General features: G+C 40.0%; 1 protein-coding gene across 2 annotated transcripts in view; it reads right to left on the bottom strand.

The window, feature by feature from the left end:
* The window catches only part of ATF6 (activating transcription factor 6), a 203,248-nt gene that overhangs the window by 110,221 nt on the left and 73,233 nt on the right, over positions 1 to 19,794 (bottom strand). Inside the window, exons 11-14 of one of the 2 annotated variants that reach the window (XM_047076498.1) lie at positions 19,299 to 19,412; positions 18,327 to 18,426; positions 10,650 to 10,717; positions 6,856 to 6,967 (exon numbers count right to left, since the gene is read on the bottom strand). In XM_047076498.1, the coding sequence (XP_046932454.1) occupies positions 6,856 to 6,967; positions 10,650 to 10,717; positions 18,327 to 18,426; positions 19,299 to 19,412 (394 nt within the window). Of the gene's footprint in view, positions 1 to 6,855; positions 6,971 to 10,649; positions 10,718 to 18,326; positions 18,427 to 19,298; positions 19,413 to 19,794 lie in introns of both variants that reach the window. The other variant, XM_047076497.1, reaches the window with a different exon arrangement.

Here is a 19,794-nt window from a genome sequence, read left to right as displayed (position 1 = left end):
GCTAAAGTCCTTTCTTTTTAAGATACACATAGATTTTTCCCCCCAATTGTTTTAAAAAAGAAACCAGAAGCTCTCAATGCCCATTTATTCCATTCCCTGGATAAAATCTTACAGAGCATCAGGTCATTCTCTACTATTGTGAAAGTGTAACCTAATAAATAATCTATCGTCAGGTAATCAAAAATCTGAATTGTTATTAGGTAACTCCAGTAAAAATGCCTAGCAGATCTGGCAAAGAAAATGGCTCTGGAGGAGTAGAGTAATTACACTATTTACATATTCTGTAGTATGTCTGAAGGACAGCACTAGAGTGTAAAGAAAAAAATCACTGTATTAAATTAGAAGGCCTCAATGATTGCCCTAGCTCTATTGCTTACAATTCCTGTGTCCTCAGACAAGCCACTTAACCTCTCTCTGCCTCAATTTCTTCACCTGTAAAACAGGACTAGGAGTACTTACTTTATTATTTTAAGGAACTAACAAAACTATGTCAAAAAAGTTTGTACACTATAATGGTCGTAAACACTGAAGGTGGCAGCATTTGTGTATAAATGAAATGGAAGAGAAAATGACTGAAGAGAATGTTACAGATTTAATTGTTAAGTGGTTGAGCGGATACTCAGAGAATTCTGCTCTATTTTTTATAATGTGCTTCAGACCTGAATGAGATATATTTCAATGTTAAAAATTATTAGAAAAAAAACCTCCTAAAAGGTTTTTTAAAAAAGTGTCTCTTCTGAGATAAGACTTTTTTTTTTAATGCAAGTATCTTTCCAAACTCATTTATTCCCATTTTTTTTTCTATCTAGAGAAAGAATTTGGCTAAAACGCAATGAAACTGGAGATAAGAAAATGGCCAACCTCCAAGACTGATGTGTCTATGTTCCAGTTGTGAGGTCCCAAAACAAAAGGAGCTGAATCCTTTTGAAGTAGACTTTATAAAGTGGCTAATAATATTCTTTGATTACTAAGGAAATTCCTCTTGCCTCTGACGATTTCATACACTAAACAATAATTCCAAGAAATAAATAACATGCATCCAAAAAGATGCCATTCCAAGACTGATGTGTCTATGTTCCAGTTGTGAGGTCCCAAAACAAAAGGAGCTGAATCCTTTTGAAGTAGACTTTATAAAGTGGCTAATAATATTCTTTGATTACTAAGGAAATTCCTCTTGCCTCTGACGATTTCATACACTAAACAATAATTCCAAGAAATAAATAACATGCATCCAAAAAGATGCCATTCTTTCTAAGCATATAGTAGGTATTAATGTAGGTGTTACACTTAGGAAATATCATTGTTATTCTGTGAAATTCCTTTTTATGGCCTTGCATGGGAGTCAATCCTTGGCAAACATTTTGGATCAATAATATCACAAGTCAGCCTTCCTGCACTAATTAGAGCCTTTCCTATACTTTGTCCAAGGCTCCAAGTTTCTGGCTCTTGCTGCCGGACTCTACAGATACTAGACATAAGCTCTTCTCCAAAACAAGAAAACAATGAGGTCAAACGACAATCTATGCCAAAATGTTTCTGCCAAATACTAAACACTGAGGATGTAAGCACCTCAAAGTTCTCTGAACTGTTCAACATTTCACAAACATTTCACCCAGGTGATTTCTTCAGCTCTAAACCTTAGATTCAGAGTCAAGAACGAAGCCGATGCAGCTCTGGCCAGTGCCACCATAAAGGGACAGAGGAAAGGTCATCTCTGAATTTTCTGTTGGAATTCAGCATTGCTTATGTTATTCCTTGCATCCGTAAAGTAGATTCACATTGCTTTAAGCAAAGCAGATGTAAAAATATCCTTTAATGATTATGAAAAGCAACAAACTTCCATCACTGTGATTTCTCTTAGTGAACCATTACCCAAAATTGTTCTGCTTAATAAACACAGAGTGGCTAGGGGTGCCTGGGGGGCTCAGGCGGTTAAGCGTCTGACTCTTGATTTCAGCTCAGGTCATGATCTCACGGTTCATGAGTTTGAACCCCACATGGGGCTCTGTGCTGACGACACAGAGCCTGCTTGGCATTTGGTCTCTCTCTCTCTCTCTCTGTCCCTCCCCTGTTTGCTCTCTCTCTCTCAAAACAAATTAAAAAATAAATAAACACAGAGTGGCTGGCATTGTGCTCACTGTCAGGAGTGGTAATAAAAAAGCATCTGACACTTTCCTGCATTTAAGAGGGTTATGATATAGATGAGAAGGCAAGCCTCTTAGATCCAACAATTAGGAACCAATACAAGAAAGAATTGTTTTTAAAAGCCAGATTGTGTAGTGTAATAAACACTTTATGAAGCTCTAAAGGCTCACCACAATCATTTTTTCACAAGAGTGGCCCCGGGCTGTTCCTTCTGCATAAAGTTGCAGGCTTACAAAGCAAGAGAATACATATGAAATCAACCCTATTTCCCTGGTCACAAATCAATGAACCATGACTCATGAGGCAGGCCATCTACATAAGATTCTACATAAGAGGGGCGCCTGGGTGGCGCAGTCGGTTAAGCGTCCGACTTCAGCCAGGTCACGATCTCGCGGTCCGTGAGTTCGAGCCCCGCGTCAGGCTCTGGGCTGATGGCTCAGAGCCTGGAGCCTGTTTCCGGTTCTGTGTCTCCCTCTCTCTCTGCCCCTCCCCCATTCATGCTCTGTCTCTCTCTGTCCCAAAAATAAATTTAAAAAAAAAGTTGAAAAAAAAAAATTAAAAAAAAAAAAAGATTCTACATAAGAGATGATATATGCATGTATATATACACACACACACACGCATATGCGCATTCACACACACACACGCATATGCGCATTCACACACACACGCATATGCGCATTCACACACACACACACACACACACACACACACACACACACACACAGTCAGATATTCTTTCTATCCAGAAAGTCTGAATGAGCAAATGTGTGAAAAAGAGTGCCGTGGCATCGCCGGAACTGCCACCAAATCGGGAATGACGACAAGCCACTATTCTAATCTCTGGGAGGACCAGTACACATTCCAGGCTATGAAGCACAAGCCCAGGGGGACTATTTGGCTGTTGAGCCAGGTTCCTGCACCTCTTCAATGCTCATGTATCTTCTAGGAAGACCCTATTATTTAAGGTTATCCTAACAATCCATGCCATATACATGGTACCACTAACAAATTTTTTATAAGAGACCAAGAAGGGATAAAATACCCAAATATGGGACTATATCTAAGAATACATAAAACACTCAGAAAGGGTTACTGTATCTAGAACACATAAAGTATTCAGAAGGAGGGGGAGAAACATCCCTGAGGCAGGCACACATTCTCCTTATGTGTGTTATGTTATGTATGTATCTGAAATAGATGAAAAGACAGTGTTAAATGTATGACTTTGTCTTGAGGGACAGGCAGTGAAAACAGAAAATATAAAATAAATAGTGTTCCAAAAAGCAGGCATCCATTTCATTTGAAAAGGAAATCTCAAACAAGAACGAAAAGAATATGGTTGGGGCACCTGGGTGGCTGAGTCGGTTAAGCATCTGACTTCAGCTCAGGTCATGATGTTGAGGTTGGTGGGTTCGAGCCCCGTGTCGGGCTCTGTGCTGACAGCTCGGAACCTGGAGCCTGCTTCAGATTCTGTGTCTCCCTCTCTCTCTGCTCCTCCCCCACTCACGCTCTGTCTCTCTCTCCCTCAAAAATAAATAAACATTAAAAAAAATTTTAAGAATGAAGATAATACGGTAAGCTGACATTCACAGCCATCTGAATCAGAATGAGGTTGTTCTTAACGGGAAATTGCCCCCAGGAAGATCACGAATGACTCTCTCCTGTTATTAAGAGATAACAGAGCAGCATCTAGAATAGTATTGCAATGTTTAGTGGAATTATAGATAAGGTAAATATCATTTTCCTGCCTTTTTTCCCAATGTTCTCTTTCCTCCCCTCTTTAGAGTCACTTTCTTATCCCACCTTGCGCGAGCCTTGCTGAGCTATTTGTCCCTGTCCCATGTTCTTGACATCATTTTAGTCTATTCTTTCATTTACTCCCTCCCTCCCTAAACAGACTATCCTATGAAAGCACAGAGAAAAAAAAAAAAATCAACATTAAATTTAACTAGATTTTTTTTATTAATGTATCAGACCACACTCAAAGTGACTTGAAAGTCTGAGAAAAAGTTATTTCCCACCACTGCAGCTCCAAACCGTAGTCAAAGAAAGGAGGAAAAGACAAAATACTTAGAAGAAAATAGGTTATGAACACCTGGAACTAAATAAAGGGAGTAGAGGGAGTTACTAAGTTGGAGGCAAAAACTTAAAGCAAAGTCAAAAGAACAGGAAAAGGTTTGAGCCTCTGACAGGATTATTGGGATCATAAGCATTCTTTCCTGCTGGCCTGTAGCAGGAAGTCAGCAGTTATCCAAGAGTGAGTCTGCTCTGGAGAAAATTATTTCAGCAGCTCAACTGCAACGTGATTAAAGAGCATAGGAGTGTGGGGTGTGAGGAGGTACGAGGCTGAGACAAGGTAGGTTTATTAAATAATGGTATCCTAAATGGTCAATGGCTATGTCTACCTTTTTAGATAATCAAATATTTCATCAAATACATATCCAATTATAAAATGAAACAATATGGCTTCTGTTATGTCTCATTTACACTAAGCCAAACCTTGAAGCTTTAGAATCTCTGTATTTCTTAAATTCCAATGCAATCATATAGTATCAATTAAGATAATTTCTGTCAATGAGAAAAAGTCTACATCCTTCTGCACACGAAATGATGCTCCTCACCTTTTTGATGAAACTGTTAGAATATTTTATATTGACAAATGGAAGCAGAAACCAAGCATGAGGTCATTACTTCTTTCATTTTCATTTTAGCAAGAACAAAAAGAACCATCCAGCATTTAGGAACCAAATATTCTTGTCCCATGACACAGTTTATAGCTATCATGATCAAATTAACTTCCTTATCACCACTGTTAAAACAAGAAAAAATGAAAAAGGATGTTGTCTCTAACTACTGTTACCTAATGAAGTTCAGGTTTATCCTTACTGTTCCTTGACATAAAACACCAAGATGTGATAAATCAGTAATTAGGAAATAAAAAATCCAAACAGAATGTGACAGATAGTCTCAACAGTTTTCCAGAACATGAGAAAGACTGTTTATTCCAGAACATCAAAAGGTTGGGAGCAGCGAGAGGAAATCAGTAATTCTCCAATGGCACTCTCTACAGCAAACTAAAGAGAGAGAGCTCTTACAAACGCAAGAAATATAATGTGTATATTTAAAATAAAAACACCATTCATCTTCCTTTGTAGATATAATCCCTTTAAAGCTAGAATTATTGTTCTCTTCCCTAGAAAAACGTTACTAACCATGATTTCAACCCATGGCTTGACCACTGCTACTTCTAATATGTATTAAATATACTGTTTTAGTCAAATAATAGAGAAGTTATCTGGAACCTAAGAAAAAGTACACAGCTATTCGAGTGTTAAAAACACTCTTCTGTGGTAGCTTCCATAAACATATACTTGAACATGTTCACTTTAACACCCATCAAGTCTCTCCACAGTGCTCCCACATCTCACGTCTAAAGTTGAGCTTTCTCTTCCCACTTTTAACATGACGGTGTCTGACGCTAAGGCAAAGACTTACTTCTCAGCAGCCAATACAGTTGGAACTTTGCTGAAACCCTGTTCTCAGCTGCCCCCTTGCTGCTGGAAATGAACTTTGAGGCTGGTGCAGTATAGAAATACACCAATTACGTCTGAGAGAATAAGCCAGGCACAAGGAACTTTGTGAAAGGGCAGAAATCATGAGACGCCATTGCTGAAGTATGCCAAATCTCCCAGTGTATTTGATTATCAGCTAAAAATACATGAAATTTCTTATTTCTCTAATCTTCAAGTGTCAACGTTCTCAGATTCTAAACTTCCAAGCTACTAGATATTCATGCCTTAGGAAAAGAATTAACTGACAATTTTAGATAGTGGTGACCATAACCAGAGAATGAATTGTTTGCTCTCCTGTTGGCACAGGTTTATTTCTAACAGTGCCCCCTCAACATTCTTTAAAAAGGAAGGAAGGGAGGAAAGAAGGAAGGAAGGAAGGGAGGAAGGGAGGGAGGGAGGCAGGCCGGCCTAGGATACAAACCACCCAGGAGTTCTAAGTCATTCATGTGTTCCTGGTTTCACACACAGCACTGTTAACAGAGATTCACATGGCAACTCCATGAAAAATGTATTTTCATTTTATAGGAAAAGAAGATAGAAAGCATACAGCCACGCATCTTATTTCCATTTAGTCTAACATTCATAACATCCAAGAGTACTCGTACACCCATTTCCTTTTGCATTGACTAACACATTCTTCACCAACAGAAATAAATGTCTGATGGGGAGGGAAAAGAAGAATAGGAAGTCTTAGGGACATAAATCCAAACATTCCACATCAATATTACTGATCCGCCCACGATTCACCTTAATCCCACATTTGGGAAGTCTGTTTCTCAATTACCAAACAGGACTACCACCACAAAGCCTACACAGATTTTTGTTTTTTAATATTCTTACTTACTTTGTTAATAATCAAACCATATGGATACAGGAATGACAAAGAATAAAAATCAACAAGCGGTTTATATTTTCTAAACTTGTGGCCTGACATCAATCCATGTTCGTCTTCGCAATGCTGAACAGCTCAGAAACAAGCACATGTGACAGAACTGAGATAGACTGTTCCAGTCATAATTTCTTTAAATGGCTTTCTATCTCTCACATCTTTTTACCTCCTATGGTACTCAGCTCAATGCCCTGTACATAACAGGTACTCAAAAATATCTTCTTTCTTCTTTCAGAGTGAACTTACCCTTCGAAATGACACGACATAGAACGTATCTCCCCTTCTGCGGATGGCTTCAAAGAAGTCTTGATAACTTCTGGGTGATGCATAATACACTTGCAGCTCACTCCCTGAGTTCCTGCTGAAGGAAGAACAGGGCAAAGTGTTCTTAAACCAGAAAATTTCATCTCCTCTCAAAAATACTCCCCGTGCTAAGGCTATGTCTGAATTGTAAGAATTACTCTCAACCAAAATAGTAGCAGCATTCGACAGTAATTTTTATAATAACGTTCTGAAAAGCCCAAGGTCAGGATATTTATAAGATCCAATTCACTAAAGCAAAAACTCTCATTTCTGAATGGAAAGCTCTAAAAAAGCACCACTCAAGTTCACTGCAGAGCATGTAAAAATAATAAAGAGTATCAGAAAATAGATTTCTGCATTGGTTTGCATGATTTAAAATTTTTGGTAACAGACAGTAAGTCTTAGGGAAGTTATTTTTCACCACTCTGTCAAATCTGTAAGGCGTACTTGTCTATAAGGCTGTGTGAAAACTGGGAAGGAGGTAGGATTTGGAAACAAACAGACCTGGCTTTGAATTTCATCTCCACTCCTCAAGTGGGTATTCTTAGGGAAATCAACCCCTGAGCAACCTCAGTTTCCTCATCCATAAAATGAGGATAACCATGTAAACCTGCAGGATTGTTACTGGTCAGAGACGTTATATATGTGAAGCACCGAGTAAGGCCTCATAGGAGTCACTCAACAAATGCCAGCCACAGATACAGGAAATACCACGTCAGTGCCTTCGTAACATTATTAACTAAAATTATAGTACCTCAACCACATCGTAGCCCCAAAAGATACACTCAAATGATATTAGTGTAGTTTTTAATATTTCCAGTCTTTTATTATTTAGCGCAAGAAGCCAAAACCCAGAAGTTAAAGGAAAATTTTTTAAAATGTTGCCTTTTTTTCCAGACAACCTGTGTTTTCTTTCTTACAGGTTCTTCTACATTTTCTATCCAACTTTATGAGGAAAAAAAGACTGATCTAAAAGGAAAATTATAAATGAATCATAAGAACTTTCTTTGAAATAATTCCATTTGCTCATGAAGCCACCTCTAACCATATTATTTTGACATACAATCAATTCTGATTCATCATGATAGTTATGTTCTACAAAGTCGGTGTGAACACTGAATTAGTAAATACCGAACCATTCTCCTAAGGGAAATACCGTGTTAGGTTCCTTATAAGCCCCTACCTATGGCATATTTGTCAACAGATTAATATATAACCTTGTTTTTATGTTTCTGTTTAAAGACACCTTCTTCAATATATCTCGTTCATTCATTAACACTAAACTCCTGGTCAACAGCACTGTAACTTATGCCTGAATGAAGCTTATCTAACATGTGTATTTTTCCATATGGCACAACACAGCCTTTTTTTTAAGTTTATTTCTTTACTTTTAAGAGCGAGAGAAAGAGAGCAAGAGCAGGGGAGGGGCAGAGTGAGAGTGAGAGTGAAAGAGAGAGAAAGAGAATCCCAAGCAGGCTCTGCCCTGCCAGTGCAGAGCCCAACGTGGGGCTGGAACCCACAAACCGTGAGATCATGACCTGAGCCGAAATCCAGAATCAGACGCTTAACTGACTGAGCCACCCAGGCGCCTTGGCACAACACAGCTTTCTTGAACAATAGGTAGCCCTTTGGGACTGTGCTTCAGGGCCATTTTAGACAGTGAAATCACACACACACCCAAAAAGCATAAAAATGTGAAAAATATGGCATTAAACAGACTTCAAAAAAAACCTGTTTACAGTAGGAGCTGAAGCAGGAAGGCGCAGTGTGGCCTTGTTAACTGAGCCTCACCTAGGACCATCTATGCACACTTGCAAATGGCTGTAAAGGCATCTTGAGTATTGGGGAGCCTGGGTGGCTCGGTCGGTTGAGCATCTGACTTCGGCTCAGGTCATGATCTCGCGGTTTGTGAGTTCGAGCCCTGTGATGGGCTCTGTGCTAACAGCTCGGAGCCTGGAGCCTGCTTCGGATTCTGTGTCTCCTTCTCTCTCTGCCCATCCCCCGCTTGTGCTCTGTCTCTCTCTGTCTCTCAAAAATAAATAAATAAATGTAAAAAAATTTTTTTTAAAAAGCATCTTGAGTATTGATTTGGGGGCACAAATACATTTTAGTGAGTAGGCTGACTGACTCACTGATACAGAATACATGATTAATTCATTTAAACCACTTTTTTTTTTTTAATTTTTTTTTTTCAACGTTTATTTATTTTTGCGACAGAGAGAGACAGAGCATGAACGGGGGAGGGGCAGAGAGAGAGGGAGACACAGAATCGGAAACAGGCTCCAGGCTCTGAGCTATCAGCCCAGAGCCTGACGCGGGGCTCGAACTCACGGACCGCGAGATCGTGACCTGGCTGAAGTCGGACGCTTAACCGACTGCGCCACCCAGGCGCCCCTAAACCACTTTTTTAAAGACTTTTTTTTAAAGCAGTTTTGGATTCACACCAAACCTGAGGGGAAGATACAGAAATTAAAAATATTTTTGACTAGTAACGAAATAATATGCCATCATAATGATGCATCAAAAAAAGATGAACGTATTTTTAAATATATATATAGTAAATGAACGAAATATTCTGATCACTAGGAGAATTATTAGTCACTATACCTATTTGAATTATCTATTTCTACATGATAACACCGTATCTTCCGATTTGAAACATTCGTGATTGCCAATATACTGCTCCCTGCCATTTAATAGAGACTCTCAGTTAACAGGGTAATAAACAGCTTTCCACTTACACTGGGCATATGTTCTCAGGGCCAGGTACCCGGTCTGACACACAGCTGGTGCTCAGTAAATGTGAAATTAATAGTAAACAAATTGTGAACTCTATGTCTGTGGGAAAGCTACACACAGAATCTGAGACCCTCTACTTCCATTTCAGTGGCACTGTCATCAATGTATCACATCAGCACCATCACCAGCTTTCAAACGTGCCGAGGACCATGCGAAGTGTTTTAAATAAATTATGCGATTTGATCATCCACTCTGTGTGGCCAGAACTGTGTAGATGAGGAAACTTTAAGTTCCCCTGTTTGATCCACAGAGCAAGTGAGTGGCAGAGATGTTCTGAACTCTGTCCAATTCAAAAGCCAACAACTTAATCATAATACTATATTGCCTCCGGTAATATTGTTCCTTTTAGTTAGATGTGTTTGGTCCAAACATTTCGACCTTAGATACAGCACTCCTTCCAGATTCCTTCAAAAGCTTAAGTAGCATCAGTGTAGTGAAAAATGAATTTTAAATCAAATCAATTTGAGTGCCAATTCTGCCTCTTGTTGGTCTATGACTCTGGCTTAGAAAAACTAAGTGACTTGCCCAGTTTTTCTCCATATAAAATAAGGACTGTGATATCTACACTCTAAGTTATTATACAGATTTTAAAATAAAATGCATGGAAAGCACTCAGCAAGACACCTGGCACATTCATAAAATAACACTCATGAAATAGATGCAAATCGAGGACGAGAGTTATGGATGTTTACATTGTACAGCAAAATGACGACTGAACAGCATTCTGACTAAATGTGTATTTAAGGAATCTGAGAGTTACCCTCTTGAAATTCTCTGGGTTTACTCCGACCACTCAGAAGCAGTTTGGTCTGTGAACTAACAGAAAAGTCACTGATGAGAACAAGCGTAATTAAGACAGAAGAGAAATGTGCCTCTCAACTTCACTAAAATACTAGGTATTTAAAATTCCTTGGCCAAGAACTTCCACACTTTCTTACCTGATCCTAGTGGTTTCTGTGTATTGGACAGCCATGAGCTGAGAATTTGAGCCCTGTTCCAGAGCACCCTGGAAGAAAAAAAAGACTTAATGCCATATAATGAAATCAGATGAAGATCTTCCTATATTGACTCACTCTACATTTACTAAACTCTCATTAAAGTATTCATATACCGGGGCACCTGGGTGACTCAGTCAGTTAAGCGTCCAACTTCAGCTCAGGTCATGGTCTTGTGGTTCATGAGTTTGAGCCCCACGTCAGGCTCTGTACTGACAGCTCGGAGCCTGGAGCCTGCTTCGGATTCTGTGTCTCCCCCTCTCTCTGCCCCTCCCCTGCTCACGTTCTGTCTCTCTCTCAAAAATAAGTAAACGTTAAAAAAGAAAATTAAAGTATTCATATGCCTTTTTTTTTCATGAGTATTCTGAGAGATCAGGTTCACATAACTAAATACCAACAGAGAGATTAAAACTCTTCTGGTCACGCTCTGGGCTGAGAAAAGAATCTTAAGGAGATTAAAACGTTAAGGCATTTTCCCATAAAGTTTAAAAATACAGTCCAAAAGCTTAGTTCAACTACCATAAGTTTTATGACCAAGTCGTACAAATATTACTGAACATATAACAACTTGTTTGTCTAAAGTAATTATTTTTCCAAGGCAAGTTCCTGAAGTGTGAAAGGTTCATAATGAAACTGGATCCTATTGTTTACTGAATGAAACACAAAGATCTTCTCGCCAAAATGTACCTATGGGCTAAGCCATCATTAAAGAGATTTCGGCGATGACTTTTCTGGCCAGAGAACAGTCCAATCTGGAACCATGAGTGGCCCACATATGCTCTACTGGGGACCTGTCTTCTTGCAGCATCTGCTTGGCACGGAGCCTTCTTCTATTCCTTGCCAGTTTTATAGACTCATCTTCTGAAGTCTTTTTTAAGGGGATCAGAGTTCAAGGGCACGTTACCAATTATTATGTTAGGAAGTGACCTTATTATTACCCTGTCAAAAGCAGCTTAAGGAACTGTTTACTCAGAAGACTATTAGCATTTGTTCATTACTGTATCCATCCATCCATCCTGCAGTAATCAACTTTTATAGAGCACTTAGGACAGGCACTGACTGGGAAGACAGACATGTGGAAACAATACAATGTGATAAATGCTAAAATAGAAGAACATACAAGGAGTGAAAGGGGAAAAAACAAAGAGGGAACAATTTTGTTTAGTGGATGGAACCAATATGCAGGGCTGAATACTGGGCTAATTTCTGAGAGTAAAATGCCAAGGGTCTAATTTTATGAAAATCTAATGTAGGGGGTACATATAACAGGTGTTCAATAAATGCTTATTTACTTATTTATTTTTTAATGTTTACTTTTGAGAGAGAGAACTCTTATCTCATGGGCTCATGAGTTCCAGCCCTGCGGCAGGCTCTGCACTGGAAGTGCTTGGGATTCTCTCCCTCCCTCTCTTTCTGCCCCTTCCCTGCTTGTGCTCTCTCTCTCTCAAAATAAATAAACTGAAAATATAAATTTGACATACCCCTCAATAAATGCTTATTTATTTTTAACGTTTATTCATGGGGGGGGGGGGGCAGAGAGAGAAAGAGAGAGAGGTGGAGACAAAGGATCCGAAGCAGGCTCCAGGCTCTGAGCTGTCAGCACAGAGCCCGAGGCGGGGCTCAAACTCATGAACTGCAAGATCATGACCTGAGCCGAAGTCGGATGTTTAACCGACTGAGCCACCCAGGTGCCCCTCAATAAATGTTTATCTAAACAAAAATTTTAAAATATCAACAAAATGAAGGGTGCCTGGGTAGCTCAGTCGGTTGGGCGACTAACTCTTGATCTTGGCTCAGATCATGATCTCGAGGTTCGTAAGATCCAGTCCTGAGGTGGGCTCTCCACTGACAGCATGGAGCCTGCTTGGGATTCATTCTCATTCTCTCTCTCTCTCATTGTTGTTCTCATTCTCTCTCTCTCTCTCTGTCACTCCCTGACTCGGGTACTCTGTCTCAAAATAAACATCTAAAAAATATGTATCGATAAAATGAAAAGGAAAAAAGAAAAACAGATACACAATAGTAAACTTACTGATATGTTTTCAAGTAGTAAATAAAGCCAAAATTAAATTATAGCTAGCTGATAAAAACAATGTTTAAAATTAACAGATTAAATATCTGAATTTTTTTATTACATTTTTAAAATATTTTTATTTAGTTTTGAGAGAGAGACACACACACACACACAGACAGAGCATGAGCACGGGGAGGGGCAGAGAGAGAGGGAGACACAGAATCCGAAGCAGGCTCCAAGCTCTGAGCTGTCAGCACAGAGCCTGAGGCAGGGTTTGAACCCGTGAACCGTGAGATCATGACCTGAGCTGAAGTGAGATGCTTAACTGACTGAGCCACCCAGGCGCCCCTGGTGAATTTTAACGTTTAATTATTTTGAGAGTGAGAGCATGAGCAGAGGAGGGGCACGGGGGGGGGGGGGGGGGGGGGGGGGGAGAGAGAAGGCAAGCAGGCTCCGTGCTACCAGCGCAGAGCTCAACCAAGAGCCAAAACCAAGAGTCCGACACTTAACCAACTGAGCTACCCAGGGGTCCCAATATCTGATACATTTTAAATGATTTTGCTAGTTTGGCACATTTGAAATTAACACAGAAGTCTGAAAGAAACCAGACATCTTTCTCTAGACTCAGAAATGAGTACACAGACTTTCGCTGTTACAGAGACATTAGAAATAAAAATTAGACGTGCCATTTAACCTAAGATTTAGACCAATTAACAAAAGAACCTCTGAAAGGGGCGCTTGGGTGGCTCAGGGGGTTGAGCATCCAACTTTGGCTGGGGATATGATCTCACAGTTGGTGAATTCAAGCCCCACATCAGGCTCTCTCCTTTGTCTCCCTCTCTCTCTGCCCCCCCCCATTCTCATTCTCTCTCTCAGAAATATTAAAAAAAAAAAAAAAAAAAAAAAAAAACTCTGAAAAACTGTCCAAGAGGCTTTTGCATTTTTAGCTACACAGAATTTAACAAAAGGTCATAATTAGCAAAAATATGACACATTTACATATAAATGATGTTAAAATTTCAATTACACTGTAGATTTGTCTGTTTTTCCCTTTAGTTCTACCACTTTTTTGCCTATGGGTCTATATATTCAGAATTACATCTTCTTGATTAAATACTCCTTTTATAATTATGAAATATTCTTGTCTCTTACAATATTCTATCTAGAAGTCTCTGATTAATACAGCCACACCAGATTTCTAACGGTTAATATTTGCATTGTATACATACTTTCCCACACTTTTATTTTCCATGTGGCTTTCTATTTAAAATGTTACTTCATGTAAACAGCATATACTTAGGTCTTCCCTTTTACAAAATCTAGTTTGAGAATCTCTCCCTTTTAACTGATGTGTTCAGCCCATTAAATGGAATTACTAGTATGGCTGGGTTTAAGTCCACTACCTTGGTATATATTTCTTTTTATCCTATTTGTTCTTTATTCTTTTCCTACCGTCTTTTGGTTAAAATACTTACTTTTTAGTATTCCAATTTTATTTCCTGAATTGGCTTTTTAGCCTTACTTCTTTGTGCTAGTTTTTAGTGCTTGTGTTAGTGTTTAGTAACACAGTCTACCTTTAAATATTATGTGGACAATATAACTTTATAACTCCATTTACCATTCTGTGTTCTTATTGTCTTATATTTTACTGCTACAAAAGCTATAAACCCATAAAAAATTGTTACAAGTTTTCCTTTAAAAAGAGAATAATCTTTGGGGCACCTGGGTGGCTCAGTCAGTTAAGCATCCGACTTCGGCTCAGGTCACGATCTCACGGTCCGTGAATTTGAGCCCCGCATCTGGCTCTGTGCTGACAGCTCAGAGCCTGGAGCTTGTTTCGGAATCTGCATCTCCCTCTCTCTCTGCCCCTCCCCTGTTCATGCTCTGTCCCTGTCTGTCTCAAAAATAAACATTAAAAAAATTTTAAGACAATAATCTTCTAAAGACATTTAAATATACATATATACATAAAATACTTTTATAAAAAGGCCATTTATTTCTAATAGATATTTACCCATTCTGGTGCTCTTCCTTCCTGCTAATCTGGAGTTGTGTCTGCTACCGTTTCCTTTAGTCTAAAAAATTTTAGTAGTTCTTATAGTGCAGATCTTCCAGAGACAAATTACCTCAGCTTTTATCTGTCTGAAAATGTCTTTATTTTACCTTCATTTTTTTTAAATGTTCTTTTTTTTTTTTAAGACAGAGAGAGAGAGAGAGAGAGAGAGAGAGCACGAGCGGAGGAGGGGCAGAGAGAGAGGGAGACCCAGAATCCCAAGCAGGCTCCAGGCTCCGAGCTGTCAGCACAGAGCCCAACATGGGGCTCGAACTCACAAGCTGTGAGATCATGACCTGAGCTGAAATCAGACGCCCATCCGACTGAGCCACCCAGGTACCTCTATTTTTCCTTCATTTTGAATGATATGTTCACTAATTTGCCCCTTTGCCTTTTGTAGACTCACAATCTAGAAAGGGTAGAAGTATGAAATGGGACAAGCCAAATCAAGGATTTAATGCTTAAGAGATCACAGAAATTTCAAAGAAATGTCAATTTGTCAAATTTACAGAATATCTTATCTAGACTAGTGGATCCTTTTAAGCATCTGAAAAGAGTGGTTGTGAGGAAAAAGAGGTTGAAATGAGGAAAGACTAGGCAGAACAGTTATAACTCATTACACTAAGAAAGAGAACCAGAGGAATTCTTTGTATGTTTTAGTATTGACAACAGCATAAGCAGAATGATCCTTCTTCTGACCAAGAACTTCTTTTATCCTTGACAGATTCCTCCTTGTCATTCGTTTCTCTGGAATAGCTAAGTGTCTCACACTTCTGATCGTTATCTAAGCCCATAACAGAAAGATATATACCCAAGATAGCAAAGAGATAACACTTGAGATTAAACTCCAGGTCTCCTCATGTTCAAAGGCTGTGAAATAAAAACAAAATTCTCTTCTTTACGTTAAAATTCCTTCAAGATTAGGGGCGCCTGGGTGGCTCAGTTGGTTAAGTGCCTGACTCTTGATTTCAGCTCAGGTCATGATCTCTGGTTCGTGATGGAGCTGAGTCCACAGGGGGTTGGGCACTGGGCATGGAACCTGCTTAAGATTCTTTCTCTCTCTCCCCCCCACCCCCTCTCTCTCAAGTAAAATACAGTAAGATAAAATAAAATAAAGTAATAACATTTAATAATTAAAATTAAAAATATAAACATAGATCAGATCAAGTCCCTCCCCTGCTGAAACCTCTCAATGCTGTCTTCTCAAACCTGGGATGAAATCCCAAGTTCTCACGGTAGACTATGAGGCTACAAATTAGCTTCTGCTGCCTCTCCGATGCCATCTTCTACTATTCAACCCCTAGGCATTGCAGTCCAGCCTTACACAACTTCTCGATGTTCCTCAAATATCCAGACTGTTTTCCTCCTAAAGATCTTTCTTTATATTTGCTGTTCCAGTTTTCTGTAAGCTCTTTCTCTAGATTTTCCCTTGGATCTTTGCATTGTTTACGCCTTCATTTTTTTCTATTGCAAAAGCAACGTTCTCACCAATCCTGAACACAAAGGAAAATGACATTTGCCTCACCTACTGCAAGGGAGACTGTGAAAAGTGACAAGAGTTTTAGCCACCTGAACACTGGCTAAAGTCTAGGCGAGATCCCTAAAACATTCTGCATAATCTTCCAAGCTCTCTCTTCCCCCACACCCAAAGCTAGAAGCAAAGAATTTCCAGTTGTTGAGGTCACAGAGTAGAAAGAATCTGGGTTCCCTAGCCATTGCTTGAAAAGAAGGCATTCTAGGGGCGCCTGGGTGGCTCGGGGGATTAAGCATCTGACTTCGGCTCAGGTCATGATATTGTTGTTTGTGAGTTCCAGCCCCATGTCGGGCTCTGTGCTGACAGCTCAGAGCCTGGAGTCTGCTTCGGATTCTATGTCTCCTCTCTCTGCTCCTCCCCCACTCACATTCTCTTTCTCAAAAATAAACATTAAAAAAAAAAAAAAAAGGCATCCTAGAGAGCTGTATCAGACTTTGTGTGGGTGAGAAACAAATTTTTATTCCATAAGCTACTGAGATTTTGAGGCTAGTGGTTAACAACAGCTAGCATTAATTACCTTGGCAATACCTTACTCAAGTGAAGTCTCTTTAGAGAAGCCTTCTCCAACCATTCAGTCTAAAAAAGCCACTTACCTCTCAATTTAACCTCTAATCTCCAACCCTATTTTTTCTTTTGTGATGCGAACTTTAAACATAGACTCTCTTACTAACTTCCAAATATACTATACGGTATTATTAACTATAGACATCATGCTACATATTACGTAGTATAACGTATTTATTTTGTAACTAGGAATTTGTACCTTTTGACCGCCTTCACCTATTTCACCCACCCTGCTACCCCCCAGTCTCTGCATGTATCCTCTGTATCTAGTTCAGTTTTTGTTGGGTTTTTTTTTTTTTTTTTTTTTTTTTTTTTTACAGATTCCACATATAAGTGAGTTCATGTAGTATTTGTCCTTCTATTTTCAACTTTACGTGTTTGTGCGTATCTCTCCCATCAAAATGTAAGCTCCAGGAAGGCAGGGATTTTATCATACTCACTACTGTGTTCCAGGATCTAGAACCCGTAGCCGGCTCATCATTACTACCATAGGTACTAATGGTGGGGAGCTTGTAATGTGCCAGCTGGTAGTCTCAGCACTTCAGAAGCAATAATGAATACCGGATGAATGATGCAATGACCACAAACGGTGCTGTGGGGTAAACCATGTTAACCTGGAAGCCCAACCGGGGTGCCTGGCTGGCTCGGTCGGTAGAGCACGTGGCTTCTGATCTCGGGGGTTAGAAGTTCGAGCCTCATGTTGAGTGCAGAGATTACTTTAAAAAAAAAAAAAAAAAAGATGGGAGCCCAACTAAACAGGCTGTAAATAAGAGTTGTCATTAACCTGGAGCCCCACGTGTGTAAGTTCAAAACGTCCTCCTTGAAGATGTGCCTCCACTTTCAAGCTGTCCTACGTCTCAACACCGTCTTCTCGAAAAGCTCTCAGAAGACTGGAGATGAGCAGTACCTTTTATCCTACCATTTGCGCCCAAATCATTCGACATACATGCCCATGTAGAGGAAGCCCTGGCTTGAAAGTAAATGTGAGGGAGAGAGCAAGAAGCAGCACCTGCCCGAGCAAGAACTACTCGCGCTGTTGAACCGGGCGGACGGCGTTCAGTGCCAGTGCCGGCCGAGTCTGAGGCAGCAGGACGCATCGGGAAACGGCTGAAGTTCAAGTTTTCCCAATTTTACAGGGAAGAAAGCAATCCATCTGAGGGGAGACTTCCAACAAATGTGCCAACCGTTGTTTAAAAACAAGCACAGGGGCGCCTGGGTGGTTCAAGTTAGTTAAGCCTCCGACTTTGGCTCAGGTCATGATCTCATGGTTCATGAGTTAGAGCCCCACGTCGGGCTCTGTGCTGACAGCTCAGAGCCTGCATCAGATTCTGTGTGTGTGTCTCTCTCTGCCCCTCCCCCACTCACACTGTCTCTTTCTCTCTCTCTCTCTCTCTCTCTCTCTCTCTCAATAAATAAACATTAAAAAATTAAAAATAAAGACAAGCACAAACAAACCTGAAGAATACGGGTTTTCTGTTGATTATTCGTCATTCTTCTGGACTTGGTCCTTTCCACTTCATGCCTGTGAACCCATCCTCGAAGCTCATGATTTAACCTATAAAATAGTTAATTAAACATACTTCCTAGAAACAAATGTCTCACTCTTGGTTGAAAATGAATTTAATCCTATTCTACAGGTTCCAAATAGCACCCCAAGTGCCTGATGATTCAATGCTGCTTTTTGACTGGAAAAAGCTGAGACACTAATGTCCAGTTCGTTTTGACACGACATGGATTTTTATACAGTAGCCTCCTCGATCATGAGTTCAAAATTAAAAACAAAAAACAAAAACAGCCAAATACCTTCCGAATGTAAATACTGGATGCACAAGTTTTTTCACAAAGAGAGTATTTCCTACTTCTGCCCTTAGGCCACATACACACCAACAATGGCGATGCTGGAGAGCATTTAACAAATGAGTGCGTGAAAGCCTTTGAAAATCACACTCTTTGGGGAGAAGGAAAAGAATGAACTCAATTGCTCAGGAAAAAATAGTGGGGGGAGAAATAAATTTCAGTGCACTGTAACCCAAAATGCCCAACACTGGGAATATAAAAGGGCTAGTTATACCTCTAGAATCGCCGCTCTTCAAACAGTTATCTTCCTAACTTGAAGAAAAAGGTGCTGTCAATGTTACCGCCCTCAAGTCTAACATCCTGAATTTTTATATTAAGATCGTTCTGTAGTTCTCAGATAAGGCATATACTTCAATAGGCAACCCCAATACCCTCATCCGAAGCAGACCCGTCACCATCTTCAGCAGGTTGGTGGGGGAACTGGACAGCAACTGATATGCCCATGGTCATCCGGCAAATAAGCAGAGGTCCTCTCAGCCACTTAGCTAATCTGCACGAATAGTTTTCCCGGTTTCAAAGCCGAGCCCGGGAGCCCTCTCAGGTATTTCTGCAACGGTCTACAACACTCACCTGAGAGATTCTGTGGTGTTAATCAGGGGCTGACAAGGAGGGGGAGGGATATAGAGGAGTGGCTCTTCGCTGAGCACCATCAGGGCCTTGTCATTCGAAACAGAATGATCGTATCTGGAAAACATAAGCACAAAATACATCTCCTTGTGTCTTAAATTCCTAAGTCGTTTGCTATAAGAAAATCATCACTAGCATTAACGTTTTATGGAAATAAAAATATACGGAGCAATTACTACGTACCAAAAACTAAGGACACGATGGTAACACATGGCCCACAGAGCTGCCGGAACACAGGTGACACAGTAATGGGGGAAGCAGGGGCACAGACCCACTGACAGGAAAGACAGCACTACGTGATCAGGACTCAAGTTTCATGGTCATTCACAATTCTGTGACGACAAAACTGAAGTCTCCCTAAAACCGTGTGTGACAGGGGCAAGGAGAGGCATCAACACCTGCAGGCGGTGAAGTGAAAGTGTTGAAAAGTTGAATGTAA

The sequence above is a fragment of the Lynx rufus genome, unplaced genomic scaffold (genome assembly GCF_022079265.1).
Source record: "Lynx rufus isolate CCGP_SWC_20201006 ecotype Redwood Valley unplaced genomic scaffold, mLynRuf1.p SCAF_15, whole genome shotgun sequence".
NCBI lineage: Eukaryota > Metazoa > Chordata > Mammalia > Carnivora > Felidae > Lynx > Lynx rufus.
This window is presented reverse-complemented; position numbering and strand designations above follow the sequence as displayed.